We start from the raw sequence: 13,910 nt of genomic DNA, 5'->3' as shown, positions 1-13,910 counted from the left end.
CTGCAGTTTCTTTCTCCTGCCCTAACAGTACAGGCTACACAGAAGATGAGAATAATCACTATTCTGCTTTTGCAATCTCTCCGAGGCTGTTAAGGAGAGTCAGGGAGAGGCACTAGTAGGTAGCAATGCAACACCCATGAATTTTGGGACCCAGGACTACATCTCAACCTGCAACATAACACATGAACCATCACAGTTTAAACCAGAAATGCAACTGTTCCAGATTTTTGTAAGTGGAAATGGGTCTAGAGAGAAAACCCTAAAAACCCTAATAAATCAGAATTACTTGAACCTCTCTTTCCTTTTCTGTGCACTTGTATGATATTATTAGCATGCTCTAGTCCAACAAACATGACCTAAATACTAAAATATAAGTTATAAGCAAGATTTTCCAGGCTGGTGTGTTTCACATCTCAGTTGCTTATTGTAAGGCCAAGGATGTCTACTGCAACATTTCTAGCACGCTCCTGGGGTCTCAGACCAATTTGAAGAAAGGACCTGTATACTGAAGATACTATACTAGGGTATATTTAAATTTTAATCTTTCTCGCGTCGGTCATCTGGACCAGAGGCTAGCCAGCATACTATTCCTTCCGTATGAGGACTCATTGACAAAAACGTCTTAGTCACTTTTCTTCTTCTGTTTGTTTACACTTCATTTTTTACGGAAAAGGTTCTAGACTAGAATAATAGACTTTTAAATTTTGTTATTTAGTTTTTTAAACACTGGCCCTTCCCATAAAAAGGAAAAAAGAGCGAAAAGGTTTTGCTGAGATGGGTACTGCTTATCCTACATGCCGAAAGTGAAAAAGCTGGAGTTTTTTAAAAACAGAAAGAAAAGAGTGACAATGAAGACAGTCTTGCCAACCACAGTTGAACAGAACAGTGAATAGAAAGAAGAATATAAAGAATATAAAGAAGAATCCCTGCCCTGATTCTCTTGGTATCTCAACGACCAATTAGCAGATCAGTCCAGTTTGAAATGAAATGGGAAAAACTACTTGCTCCATAGCAAGTTTTTGCTAGCACTCTACTTTTATCTATAATAAAAATTGTCTTCAGGAAGCATCTTTCTGAATACAACACTTTCTGCATTCAGGAACTACTAGGCTTGCTTAGCACTGCTTTTTCTTAGCAAGCTTTGGTAACATGCTCTGAACTGGTCACTGGTGAGCACCTGTAGCTGCCGAGTGCACTGCAGCATACTCTTTCAGTCTTTCACCAAAAAGTTTTCTACTCCTAATTTGTTATCCTTCAGCATGACTTCAAACCAGCATTATGTTTGCAATTTTGAATGGCTTTTTAAAATATATGCATTTTAATAGGTAGCAATGAAAGGAAAACTAGTTAGTGATACTAAAATACAAGACATTATTTTAAAAAGCTGGCATATTAGTATTTTGAAACGTTGCCTTGAAATTTTAACTTTACAACTTTAAAATCTACCTTGAACTGCAACTGACATAGAACCTCAGGAATGAAGCTCCTGACATTAATTCTTCCCATTTGATTGCCATGATGGTACAGTACGTTGTCACATTTTGGAGCAACTGTCTATATCCAGCTTGCTCCTTTTGCCAGTGAGTAATGAATGAGAGCCATAATTAAGACCATGACACCTAATCCATGTGTATTCCAGGCTAGATATGTCTGTATTTTGAATGAAACATATGAAACAGATGAACTGCTTACAGTAAGTCCAGTGGGAACGAGGCCCATAAGGCTGTTATCTTAGAATGAATTAATCTGTGTCTACTATTAAGTGTTGTCTAACCTGTTTCTCCCCTTCAGGTGAAATACTGTGATTAAACCATGCTTGTATTGTCTGTTCTCTCTCAACAGTCAAAGCAGAAAGAACAGTCTTCACTTCATGCAACCTGTAGTCTGTTTTCTGTAGATCAGCTTCAATCTAGGATGGAGGGAAAGGAGGGGCGGCAAAGGATGTCAGTAGCTCAAGGACAAAGGGATGGAGAAAAGAAAAGGAAAGGTAAGGAAGGGAAAGGAAAACGAAAAGGGAAGTAAAAAGAAAAAGAAGGAAATCAAAGATACTTTAAATCATAGCACAGGGACTTAAGCACATCCCTTTTGGCTCTGTCAAAAACTGCCTTAACAGATGAATAATTTAGCTTCTTTGTCTTACCTTCTTTATGTGAAATGGAACATGCTGATTTATCTCTCACATGTGTTCACATGCTACAGTTATTGATGCCTATGAATCACTTTGGAAAGACAATGATAAAATAGAACACTAGAGTAAATGCCAGCATTCTGAACTTCAGAAACAAGTGTTTCCTCTGTACCTGTGAGTTCACAGGGCAACCGGGCATTGAGAATTGTTAGAACATTGTGCAATAGTCTCAAAACAATAAACATGTATTTAATTTTTCAGAAGCAGAAGTTTGTACACTACACAAAATAGGGGTTTTTTTCCATACAAAAATACCCAAGAGTTCTCCAGGACTAATATTGTTCCCTTGATAGAATTTAAGTGGTACTCTGATCTGAAATTCTTTCTGTCCTGGGGCTGCTCTAAGAGAGATCTTTTGCTACAATGGCAAAGGAAAAGCATATCTCAAGACGACTTGATTATGTGGAAAGGGAAAAAAGGCCACTATTAGAGAGTGTTCATGGAAATTAATCTGGCCTCTGATCAAATACATGGGATGAACTGCTGTGCATAATTCAGAATTACTGTTTTACAGGTATTTGAAAGAAGGCTAAAGACATACTTCCCTGAGAAACACCATGGTGGAAAGACTCCATAGCTTCTATGCAATAGATGATTTCTTAAACAGTGTTAATTTGAAATTCTTACCTCCTCTCTTGATGAAGATAGTCTGTGTGTTAGATCCTCTAATTTCTGATACGAATTACATTCAGCTTTCTCACAGAGCTGCTGCCAGTTCAGTTCTGTTTGCATTTTACTCTGTTTAGGAATCCATTCTCGCTCAGCTGCCAGAGACGGTTGTTCTTCATACCTATGATACACAGAGAAAAGCTGTTGATTTCAGCAGAATAAATACTAAGGAGGTTTTGTGGATATTTTTGTTGTTTGGGTCTGGTTTTGTTTTGTTTAATCCAGCTTTGTTTATTGTCCTCATCTTCTTTCCTTGTTCTATTTTACAAATTATCTATTTTATTTTATTCTATTCTACTCTCAGCATTTTACAGAACAAAAGCATTTTAACTGCTTAGAGCTCAGTAGTCTCTGAGGGTCTATCTATATGTGTATTTAGAATCAGCTTTGGAGGTCACCACAACTCAAGTGGCATAAACTGCCTTCAATACCAATACTGCTCTCAGTACTTCCATCCAAAGCATGTTTCCGTTTTGCTGATATCAGAAATGAGATACAGAAGAGCTAGGAATTAAAATTCCTGCATTGTCGGGGCAACATTTCTAGGCTAAAAGGCTGCTGCATTTACATACCTTGAAAACACAGTGTAGAAAGAGAAGAGATAGAGGGCGCAAGTATTAGAAACTGAAACAGTATTAGTTCTCTAATCAAGAACTCAGGTCAGAAAACTGCAAAGATCAAAGGTTTCTTCTGAAGTGCCATCAGAGTTTAAACTGCATGATACAGAGTAAGCAACATGTGCAAATTTACATTTAATAAGTATACATGCAGTTGTGTTTCTTTTGCTCTTGCTGAGTGAACAGCAGTTGGTCATGCATTCTTTATAGTCAAGACTGCAATAGGACAAAGTGGTTTTAGATCCATTACTACAGCAGTGTCCTTTAAAGAACGCCCAAGACAAGTAAACCAAACCAGAAACTAAACTCCAATCGTGCAATATTCAAGATGCAGGAATCCATGGATACCTCTAATGGCCAGGTAACCTTTTGCTACCCTAAAGGTAAAGTTTATAGGCAGAAATAATTTATTTTATTACACAAAAACCAACACAGCTAGAAAAAGATGGCAAACTTCTAGGCATACAAGCCCTCTTCCTGAAAGTTTGCCTGTGTTTCTCAATGGTATTGAGTTGGTTAAATGTGAGGGGTTTTTTCGCCTCTACCTATATAATATGGTTTGTCAAATTATTAAGGTATCAATTACAACAGCACTGAAGCAAGTGGACATGGGCATCAGAGAAGAATCCAAGTAATGCTGGATGATGATTAGTGAAGACTGCACATACAGAGAATAGAGATTTTTGAAGAGTGAATTTCTCATTACTAGCCCTGGAAGGATGACAGACGTCTTTCAAATACCCATATACAGTTCTTGGTTGCATAGGAGAAAAACCAGTTACTATGAACACTATGAATGCATACCACAAATACCCATGCTTCCTGCTATCCTGGAAACAGTGCAACACATAGGTGGAAGAAAACAGCAAAAACAACAGTCATCTTTTCATGTGTTTCACACAGGAATCACTTTAGATTATAATACACTCATTCATTCTGTGAGTAAAGGGTAACAGCTTAAAATAAGTTACCTTAACTTCATGGGACAGAACTAAGTAACCCTTTTCAACTGTCTGCTTGTGAAACTCACATTCTCTCTTTTTAATTTCCGCATCAAATTCAGGAAGCACTTCCTACAAAGGGAGTAACAGATGGGTAACACTAGAACAATGGTACTGATGGAAACACTGGATTGTCTCAGACCTTTCAAACACTGTACGAGGAGTTTAACAATTGTATAATCTTTCTCCATTCTAATAAGAATCAGAATGTGCTGAATGAAACCTATCATTTGGTCTGTGGTAGGTCCCCTAAGATGACTTGTACAGCAAAGGGGAATTTAAGGAAACACATCAGCCAGACAGTATCCTTTGCAAAAAAAGATAAGATTTCATAACCACTGGGAAGAGAGGAGAGAAAAAACCCCTTGTTTTACAAAACCCCCCACCATCTTACAGACATGAAAGTTCAATTCCTTTGCAGCCATCTGAGCACCTGTAATATGTCAAAGACTATGCATTGCAGAAATAACTGAACTTTATTTTAATTTCTAGAGGAGCAGAAAGGTGTTATATCTCCCCAGTGCTAAAAGTTATGGATATTTTTTATTTATTTATTTTTTAAAACTTTTTTGAATATAAAATAAAAAATCTTAACAGAAGTTAAATGTAGATTCTAAGCACATGAATAAAGGGATATTGATTATTAGGTACAATCTACTGTAAGTTGCACGCAACTTATATAACAGATATGGATCTAGTGGTGATAAAAATTTAACTGTTTCCCTCTGGTTTTGCAGAATGGCCATAGAAACAGCATAAGAAGTAGGCAGTAAGAAATCACTTGAAAAAATTTTAAAGGTACATCATAGAGACATCTATTCACTAGTCTAAGCTTTTTGTTTAAGTTAAGCAAAACAATTCAGTACTATTAGAAGCGAGAGTTTTGGCTGCAGTCAAGAGGCCTTTAAAGTGTATACTTGCAGAACTACTAAAGAGTTAAGAAACTAGAGCCTTACTGAAAAGTTGCTAGAAAAATACTACCACGTTTTCCACTCTGAAGATGAAGTGACAAGAGGGCTGCTGGGAGAAAGGATACTGTGGGAAAGACTTCTTCCCTTCCTCCCCACCTTGCTCCCCTTATAGCCATTGAATTTGAATTTAAAGGAAAGGAATAAAAACAGTCATATTGTTTGTCATACTTGGGAAAACAAGAATCTGTTGTTAGAAGACTTTACAGTTCAATCCCAAGTATGAACAGTACTACAGAATGGACATTCTACTGTGAAATTCTTCCAAAGTAACATTGCAAGTTATTCCAAAACATGGAAATTAAAGACACCAGTAAAGATACCACTGAAGAAGTGTCAAATTGTTGCTTCATCTATGTTTTGTAAGTGTATGAGAAGCTCTTCATAAAGAAGCCACGGATTTTCCAGGAAACAAAATGGTTGCAGTGAGCTGCCATCCAGTGGCTAAATGATAAAGTATTTTTTAAAGTGTTTGAGAGAAACTACTTTGATGAATTAAATTGATAAATCACAACTGAAAACAAGAGAATGAGATCACAAGGGATTTTGCCTCATTGATACAAAATCATGTTAGTTTAGGGGGAATAACTGCAGGAGATCCAGTGGCAAGCATGGAAGATGTGCTTCTTTAGTTGTAAGCATAAACAATGGAGATAACTTTTTTCTTCTCCAGTATGAAATCATGAGTATTAGATGAGCAGCCTTATGCTTGTGGACAGCAGCTAATCAGCTTTATCGTTACAGTTCACCACACAATACACCGTAACTTCCAAACCAAGCCAGTTACCAAATATCGTTCAGGTTCTCATGCTTCTTCAGGTAGGTTCATAAACTGTCTTTGGGAAGCCCACGGGAAAGAGAGTCCTGGATGAAGATTCGTTATTTTAGCAGGACTACTATATTGAGGGCAGCGAGACCTGGATTGGCAGGTGTTGGGTAGAAGATGCAACTGCCTAACAATATCCCTTCCATTAATATTACATATTGGTTCGGTCAACAGGCCAAAAATTAAGTGTTCTAAGGACTAAACACATTCATACGTAAATTAGTAAAAGTAATTCCAATATCAAATACATTTTTATACACAAACAAAGAAGGAAAGTTTCACTATTCTTTAAAGTTTGTTATATAGAAAGAGGTGGTATAATGCCTCCCTAGGGTATCACAGTTGAAGACCAAATTTCACTGTTAGTAAGATGATCCTTTTATGGTGAAATGATAGGAATATAAGAAGGAGAAGGGGAAAAAAAGCGCCTTGTAATTAGGAGTATGATAAACAGTGTACATTTATCCATCTTGCCTAAGGCTACCTCTGCTTTCTAGATGCTGACCTTTCCTGTAGTTTCAAGGTTAACGAATTTAGCAGTGTGCTTATGACAAAAAATAATCTTACACAATCTCACATTACTAAGCATATTCTTAGCAGTTCCTTACAAGGGGCAGCTGTCAAACAAGCATAGCAACAGCTACTACACAAGCACGGCATAATTTTCTAAACTGTAATTACAAATGTAATCCATTTTTAGAGGACCAAAACAATAAGCAAAAAAAAAAACCACAAAAAAAACCCAAACTTATACAACTACAGCAATGTTAAACCACAACATGCTAATTAAAAAAGATAAAATTGAAAAAATGATTGCTAGATGGGACTGCAGCAACACAACATCACTTGTCCAACATTCTTATACCAGTTTCTGACATCAGTGTCTTCCAGTTCTTGAATCTTTTGCTCCATGTGAAGTTTCAGGTTCACACAATCCTCATGCAGATGATCTATGTGGCTATTCCTAGAGCTATAAACAAAAATCAAAAATAAATTTACATTAAAAAGCATGAGGGATCCACACATGAAAGTTTTTGAATGATAACACATAAGTATTAAGAGAAGATGTTATAATTTCCTAAAGAAACCGTCAACATAACATCTTTTTCTCATAATTTAGTGGAAACCAATTATAACAGTATATGTTATTTCCCAAAACAATCCTTCAAAAGGTTAGTTGCATACAGAATATAGAGGATCTGCTAAAAAGTAGTGCAAGACCTCCACTGAAGTATGAGTTCCTCCTCCACTCAAAAATGTCTGTTACATAAGAAAAAATTGCAAAACAACGGCTGACTAGCAGATATCTGATCTTTTAGATACATTTAAAAAATAGAAGCTGCTCTGTATCTTTTCCACTCCTCTCCCAGTACTTTTAATTGCTATCAACAAAAAAGTTTCTCTGAGATCCAGTGGAAGAATACCAGTAACGTCAGGATTTCAAACAAATCTGAGGAGCTGATACTGGTACCAAGACCAGTTAAGTTCACTAATGGTACACTGAACCTTTTAAGCTCTGTATTAATCCCTGCAAGACTTAACAGGTTTGCTGCAGCCTGTCACACAGCCAAACAAACCTAGATTGCTATCATGCTGTTCTGCAACCTTCTATTTACTTTCAACTCTATATTACCATATTTTTATGTAGCTGAATGACCATTGCATTTGATTAGATAAGACTGATCATGTAATACTTACAGAGACAAAACTCTGAACTAGAACTGGAGAGTCACAAACAACTAAACGCATATTCACTTTCATATTCTGCTAGATTTTGCTTTTAAATTTACACTTCACCTGAATTAATCTGAATCCTATAGCCAGCACTTATGCATACAAACCAAGTCTATCAGAAGTGCTGTCTCAGTGTAGTCTAGACATGCATTTTTACACCTCTCTTGCTCATCCCAAAACTCTTAAGGGCAAGGCAGATCAGAAGAATGATTGCTGTACTGTGATCAGTATCCAGCTCAGCCTGGCAAAGAAATTTAAGAGACTCAGACTCCTTCTTCCATTCCCAAAGGATATGCTCCATGTAAAATTCCTGAACTGGCTTTAAATGAATTTGCATATACACCACACTAACATCAGGCATTTAGTAACCTTGATAAATTCAGTGTCTTGCCCAGATCACCCACAGTAACTAAAAAAAGTCATTTAAAATTTAGCCAGCCATCTCTACATTATAAATGTAGTTTGATCCAGAACCGTTTACAGCACTTTACAACAATTACCATTTTAAGCAGAGAATAATCCCAAAGAGACTGTTACTTCCAAAAACAGTATTTCCATTAAACAAGAATTATGTGCAGATGGAACTCAGGAAACAAGCATTTATTCCCTTCACCCTGCAAGCTGCACACATATTTCTCTTCAAGATATGTATGATGAGTCAAGTCACAGTTCAGCCTTCTTTTTTATTAACAATATTAACTGCTGTGTCCGATTTGTCTGCTTTTAGTTTAAAAAGAAAATAAACAACAGAGAGCCTGTGCTTTTACAGGCAAACCCTTTACTTGCTTCACATCCATTTCTTCCTGTTGTTTATTCTCCCTATTTGCCTCATATCTAATTATAAATTCTGTAGAAGAAAAAAACCAACATTGTTTTTAAGAAGTATGGGTGCTTTAAAAAAAATTGTTATTTCTGCTCAGCTCTCTACAGAGATTTGGGAAAATCTCTGGAGTCAATACAGCTTCTCTCACTGTAGAGAATTATTCTGTGTCACTGATTACAGATAATCCCTTCTGAATAAGCAGGGATGCAGAGAACAAATTAGACAAGCATGCCTTTCAAATAGCAGCTCTTGGACCTCTTTAAACGAAAGAGAGATTTTCAAACCAGCAAATGCTACGCAAAATCTCTATGCTAAAGGATGTCACAATTTAAATAATGTTTTTCTTCACAAACAAACTAGACAACTCTAGTTCTCTAGGATCAAAAAATGAGTCTCTGATCATTGGAAGTGAGAAGCATAAAAAAATTCAAGCTTGCGCTTCCCACGTATACCGAGGAAGAAACCCTGCTAAAGGACACAATCATCTGATGGTCTTTTAATTCTGCTGGCCAAGATTTCACATATATCCCTAAGTCAATTAAAATAATGTTTTCTCTTCATATTCTGATTCTTGCTGGCAATGTTCAAATCATGCTACCATGCACAGATAGTTGTAAGTACTATCTTCTTCATTTGGTTAAGGAGAAGTAGATGATTTTTTAAAAAGTCACTATCGTGGATATTCATGGACAGTACTGCCTCCCTGTCTATGAAATGCAACACTAAGAAAGATCTGCTCTTTCTGTATCACACTTCCAGCTACAGTTGCTCCAAATGTACCAGGTGGCTACCACAGTTAAAAAGATTAACTAAATCTGAAGTGCACAGAGGGAGAAAAAGGCAATCGAGTGTCGGCAAAAGAAAACACTGCCAACCGAACAGACGGCTGGCCGGAAGCAGATCCCACAAGGAAGGATTCCATGGAGGGCCCAGAGGGTCAGATGTTCTGAGGCAGAAGAGCAGATGACAGGCAGACTGTCGAGTTCAAATCCGTTAGACGAAGGCAGTAGAGAGCAGCACAAGAGAATGCTTTGGACTCAGGGACAGCACAAGAGAGGACACTTAGCAGGAAGGGTGCAGAAAGACAGTGGGTCCCCAGACAGAGAAGAGGGCGCGAGATGCGCAAGGCGACGCGTGGGGAGCTCCGAAGGACAACCTGCGGCACAATGGGATGCTGTGCGACCGCACTGCCTTCTGGTGGAGAAGTCCAGTCGCGACTGGCCTCCTGACGACATGAACCTCCACGTCCCTCCGCTCACGGTTGTAGGCCCCGTCTCTCTCTCGAGCCGCGGCGGGCGGGGCCGTGTCGAGAGGCGGGCCCGTCTCCATGGGGCCCGCGGCGCCACCGTTAGGCCTCTGCCGCTCCGCCCACTCTCGACTGCGAGCCGCCTCGTCTCCGGCCCTCGCTCAGGGAGGCAGCGCCAGCCCCCGTCTGTCTCCTCTCCTGCTCAACTAGCCGGCGCTTCTCGGTTCCTCGCATTGCATTCACTTGCAGGCACCCGGCAGCGTATTCTCGCCTCCTCCCCGTTCCATCCTCAGTACTCTGACACAGCAGCCCCTTCTCTGCATCGTGTGAGCACGGGCATGCTCCTTTGCACCCCCGGTCTTATTTAGTAAGAGACCCTTCTCCCAAAACACAGCTACTACTTGTCCCATGCTCTCAGATCTCACTCTCTTATTCACTTGTCTTCCTATACATTTTGTTTATCCAGCTCTTCAATATTAAACAACTTCTCCTTAGCACAGATTAGGAAGGAGACTCTTGGCCCTTTTCAAGTACAGCTGTTACGGATGTGAACAAACTTCCCATTCTCTCTGAACTCCCACTGCATCATGTGAAAACCTTTAAAAAGCTTGTAAAACAAACTCAGGCCAACTGCAACACGAGGTCATGCAGCACAGATAAATAAGTTCTGCTACCAAGGCACTTAATTATTAAAAACTTGTCTTGGTTTGAAAGACAGGTGTCTGCTAAGGAAGGCAGGAGCCTCCCTTGGAATGGCAGATGCAACCCCCCTTCCCTCCGAGTTATTATAATTTTGAAATCAAGGGGCTTTTAGGCAAAGATATGGGAAACAGGAATAACAGTTCTTTATTATTATATATCTATATGTGTATAACCAGTCAAACAAACAACAATAACTCTGGCAGTAACAGCAAACAATCACAAACCCAGTGCCAGCCTTTCGGCTGTCGGGCCCTTTCCCCTCGGGTGCAGTTCCGCTCGCAGCCGGCAGGGGGCGCTGGCGGCTCCCGGTGAGCAGGGCAGGTGCGATGGTTCCCCCGCGGCTGCAGGGGGCGCTCCGGAGCGAGCTCGGGGAGCACACGGTAATGGCGGCCTGGGATCCCGGGATGGGATGGAACAAAGTCCCGGTGCTGACAGGGTGGCCAAGGCCCGGCTCCCAGCGGGGCAGGGAAGGCGGGCTTGGGATCCCGGGGTTTCTCTGGCAGAAGGAATAAAAGCAGCCGAAGAAGCAGCCTCTCTCTGTGTCCAAACGCCGGGAACTGACTGCCCACCAACCCAAGTGAAAAGAGTAATCAGATGCACCCCAGCCCTGTACCCAGGCCTTCTGTTTTTCTTAACTATCCAGCAATTTGTCCCCCTAGCAACACCTATGGGGAAAACTCCTTTAACAGAAAGAACCCCAGGAGAACTCCTAAAACCACAACAACACTGTATCCATCAACTAAACCGCATTACACTGTCTGGGTGAGACAGAGGAAGATGTAACACATGAAGCAGGCCTAAAGCATGATTTTCCCTTAGTCACTCTAGATGACTTGCTTGTCTGGAAGTCATGAGGCAAACTTCCTGTAATGTTGTCACTTTTCTGTTTTTCTAGATCATATAAACAGCTTTTGCCTTCCAGAAACTTGAATGTTGCACCCAAATGATATCTGAAGTACACTAATTTAGAGAAGATAGAGTATTATCAGTAGTTCTTATAGATCTTTCCTCGTGTCATCAGAAGAGAATCGTGTGTCCTCGCCCCACAGTGGTTAAAGAAAGAAGGGGTTTATTTTCAGCAGTAACTAATAATGAAAATTAGAATCAGAACGAACAATCTGACTTTTGAAATAAAGCAAGTTCCATTTAGCTAATTATAATTTCAGAATACTGCAATTATTAAAGGGATTTAGTTCATTTATTTATATGAATCACCTCTGGTTTAAAATACAATGGTGAAAACCGGCTTCAAAAGATTTTCTACATCTGAATACACAAAAATTATAGCGCAAGTCCCAGCATAATTTATATTCTGCAGTGGGCCCTTCAGAGCACTCATCAGAATCAACACATAATAGGCAAATGTCTAAATCCATACACCATTCTCACTGCTGACATTCCTTACATCTTTATATTAGGCATTGCCTAACCTATCAACCGCATTATCTTTTGCAATCCTTCCTCCCCCCTGCCCCTCCTTTCAAATTAGCTGTCATCGTCTCCAGTGTACCTTCAAACAGCCCCTAGTCACGTAGTTAAGTGCGTTAGTTCCCCAAATGAGTAACTGATGACTTCCAGTGACTTAATAGTGCCCCGAACAGATAAACTTTGATGGTGAGTAAAAAAGATTACAGTCTATATACAATGTCAGTTTGGGGATTGATGTTGAAACCTGAATACACCTAGTCTGCAAGTGAATGGCCTGAATTCAGATAACGGTGGACAGCCAAAAACTGGTTTAGTCTTTAAGATTAGCAATGTTGGTCTTACTCTCTGTATGTTATCTACTCAAAATAAACCACATGGCCTTGCTCATCTTCACACATTACTGCAATGAATCCTTAAGCATGTACAAATGGGTACTAAAGTTCAGCAAATTGAACCAAAAGCCAGTGCAAACATAATGTGCAAGGGAAAGAAAAAACTTCTAAGTCATTAAAAGAGCTTCAGTTCCTGCCTTGGTATTACATGATTTCAGCAAGTAGGTTCTAAAATATTGGAAGCTACAAACCTGTGCAATACCATAGTTCTCAAAAGACAATATTGTATCCTACCTATCCTCTTCTAGTTAGAACCCTGTGTATCTCCACATAGGTTATAGGAATCATAGAATCTTTTAGATTGGGAAAGACTTTTTTCAGGATCATCGTGTCCAACTGTTAACCTCCAGGGATGGTGACTCCACCACTTCCCTGGACATGCCATTCCAATGCTTGGCAACCCTTTTGGAGAAGAGATTTTTCCTAATATCCAATCTAAAGTTCCCCTGGCACAACTTGAGGCCATCTCCTCTTGTTCTGTCACTTGTTACCTGGGAGAAAAGACCGACCCCCACCTTGGTACAACCTCCTTTCAGGTAGTTGTACAGAGTGATAAGGTGTCCCCTGAGCCTCCTTTTCTCCAGGCTGAGTCTCTCCAGCTCCCTCATCTACTGTCCATCAGACTTGTGTTCCAGACCCTTCCCTAGCTCCGCTGCCCTTCTCTGGACATGCTCCAGCCCCTCAATGTCTGTCTTGTCGTGAGGGGCCGAAAACCGAACACAGGATTTAAAGTGTGGCCTCACCAGTGCCAAGCACATGGGGCCAGTCACTGCCCTACATACTGGACGGTGTGCTAGAAGCACACAAAAGAGTGGAGCACCGACTCCTGAATTTCTTCAGCCCCAGATAGCCTTAGGAGTGCTACTTTCTGTACTGCACTTGAGAATCCCACCACAAGTTTCATGTATGCTAAATAGCAATATCAACACACACTCAGTTTTATAATCCAGCCTTTGTATGACTCGCAGTTGAGTCACAAGAGATTAACGCAGAAAGCTCATTCCATCCTGATGTAAAAGGAGGGGTATGTTATGAAAGCATATTTGCAGGGAGTGCTCCCTTGGTAAAGGATAAGAAGGGAAGCCTGTAAGTTGTCTACGGAATGCACAATATCACACTCAAAATTACCAAGAAGAAAACAACGAAGCAAGGAAGCTAGTAAGAGTAATTCTCATGGGAGGAAACAATGAAGAAACTGTGATCGCTCCCGGGAAAACAGAAACGGCAGCACAGAACAAACCTCAACCGCAGAAACCCATTCATACGCTGTAGTCCACTGCTCAGGTCCTGCTCCTCCGGACAGCCAGTGCAGCATC

At 40.0% G+C, this 13,910-nt stretch overlaps 1 protein-coding gene across 1 annotated transcript in view; it reads right to left on the bottom strand.

Annotated features, from left to right (window-relative positions):
• The window catches only part of CCDC57 (coiled-coil domain containing 57), a 32,991-nt gene extending 22,821 nt beyond the window's left edge, over nucleotides 1-10,170 (bottom strand). Inside the window, exons 1-3 of the mRNA XM_017729762.1 lie at nucleotides 9,983-10,170; nucleotides 7,135-7,239; nucleotides 2,816-2,978 (exon numbers count right to left, since the gene is read on the bottom strand). Of these exons, the coding sequence (XP_017585251.1) occupies nucleotides 2,816-2,978; nucleotides 7,135-7,239; nucleotides 9,983-10,155 (441 nt within the window). The 5' untranslated portion in view covers nucleotides 10,156-10,170. The remainder of the gene's footprint in view (nucleotides 1-2,815; nucleotides 2,979-7,134; nucleotides 7,240-9,982) is intronic.
• Between the last annotated feature and the right edge of the window lie 3,740 nt (nucleotides 10,171-13,910).

This window comes from Corvus brachyrhynchos, unplaced genomic scaffold (genome assembly GCF_000691975.1).
Source record: "Corvus brachyrhynchos isolate BGI_N302 unplaced genomic scaffold, ASM69197v1 scaffold340, whole genome shotgun sequence".
Lineage (NCBI taxonomy): Eukaryota > Metazoa > Chordata > Aves > Passeriformes > Corvidae > Corvus > Corvus brachyrhynchos.
Note: the sequence above shows the minus strand (reverse complement) of the source record. Positions and strands in the feature narration are given on the sequence as shown.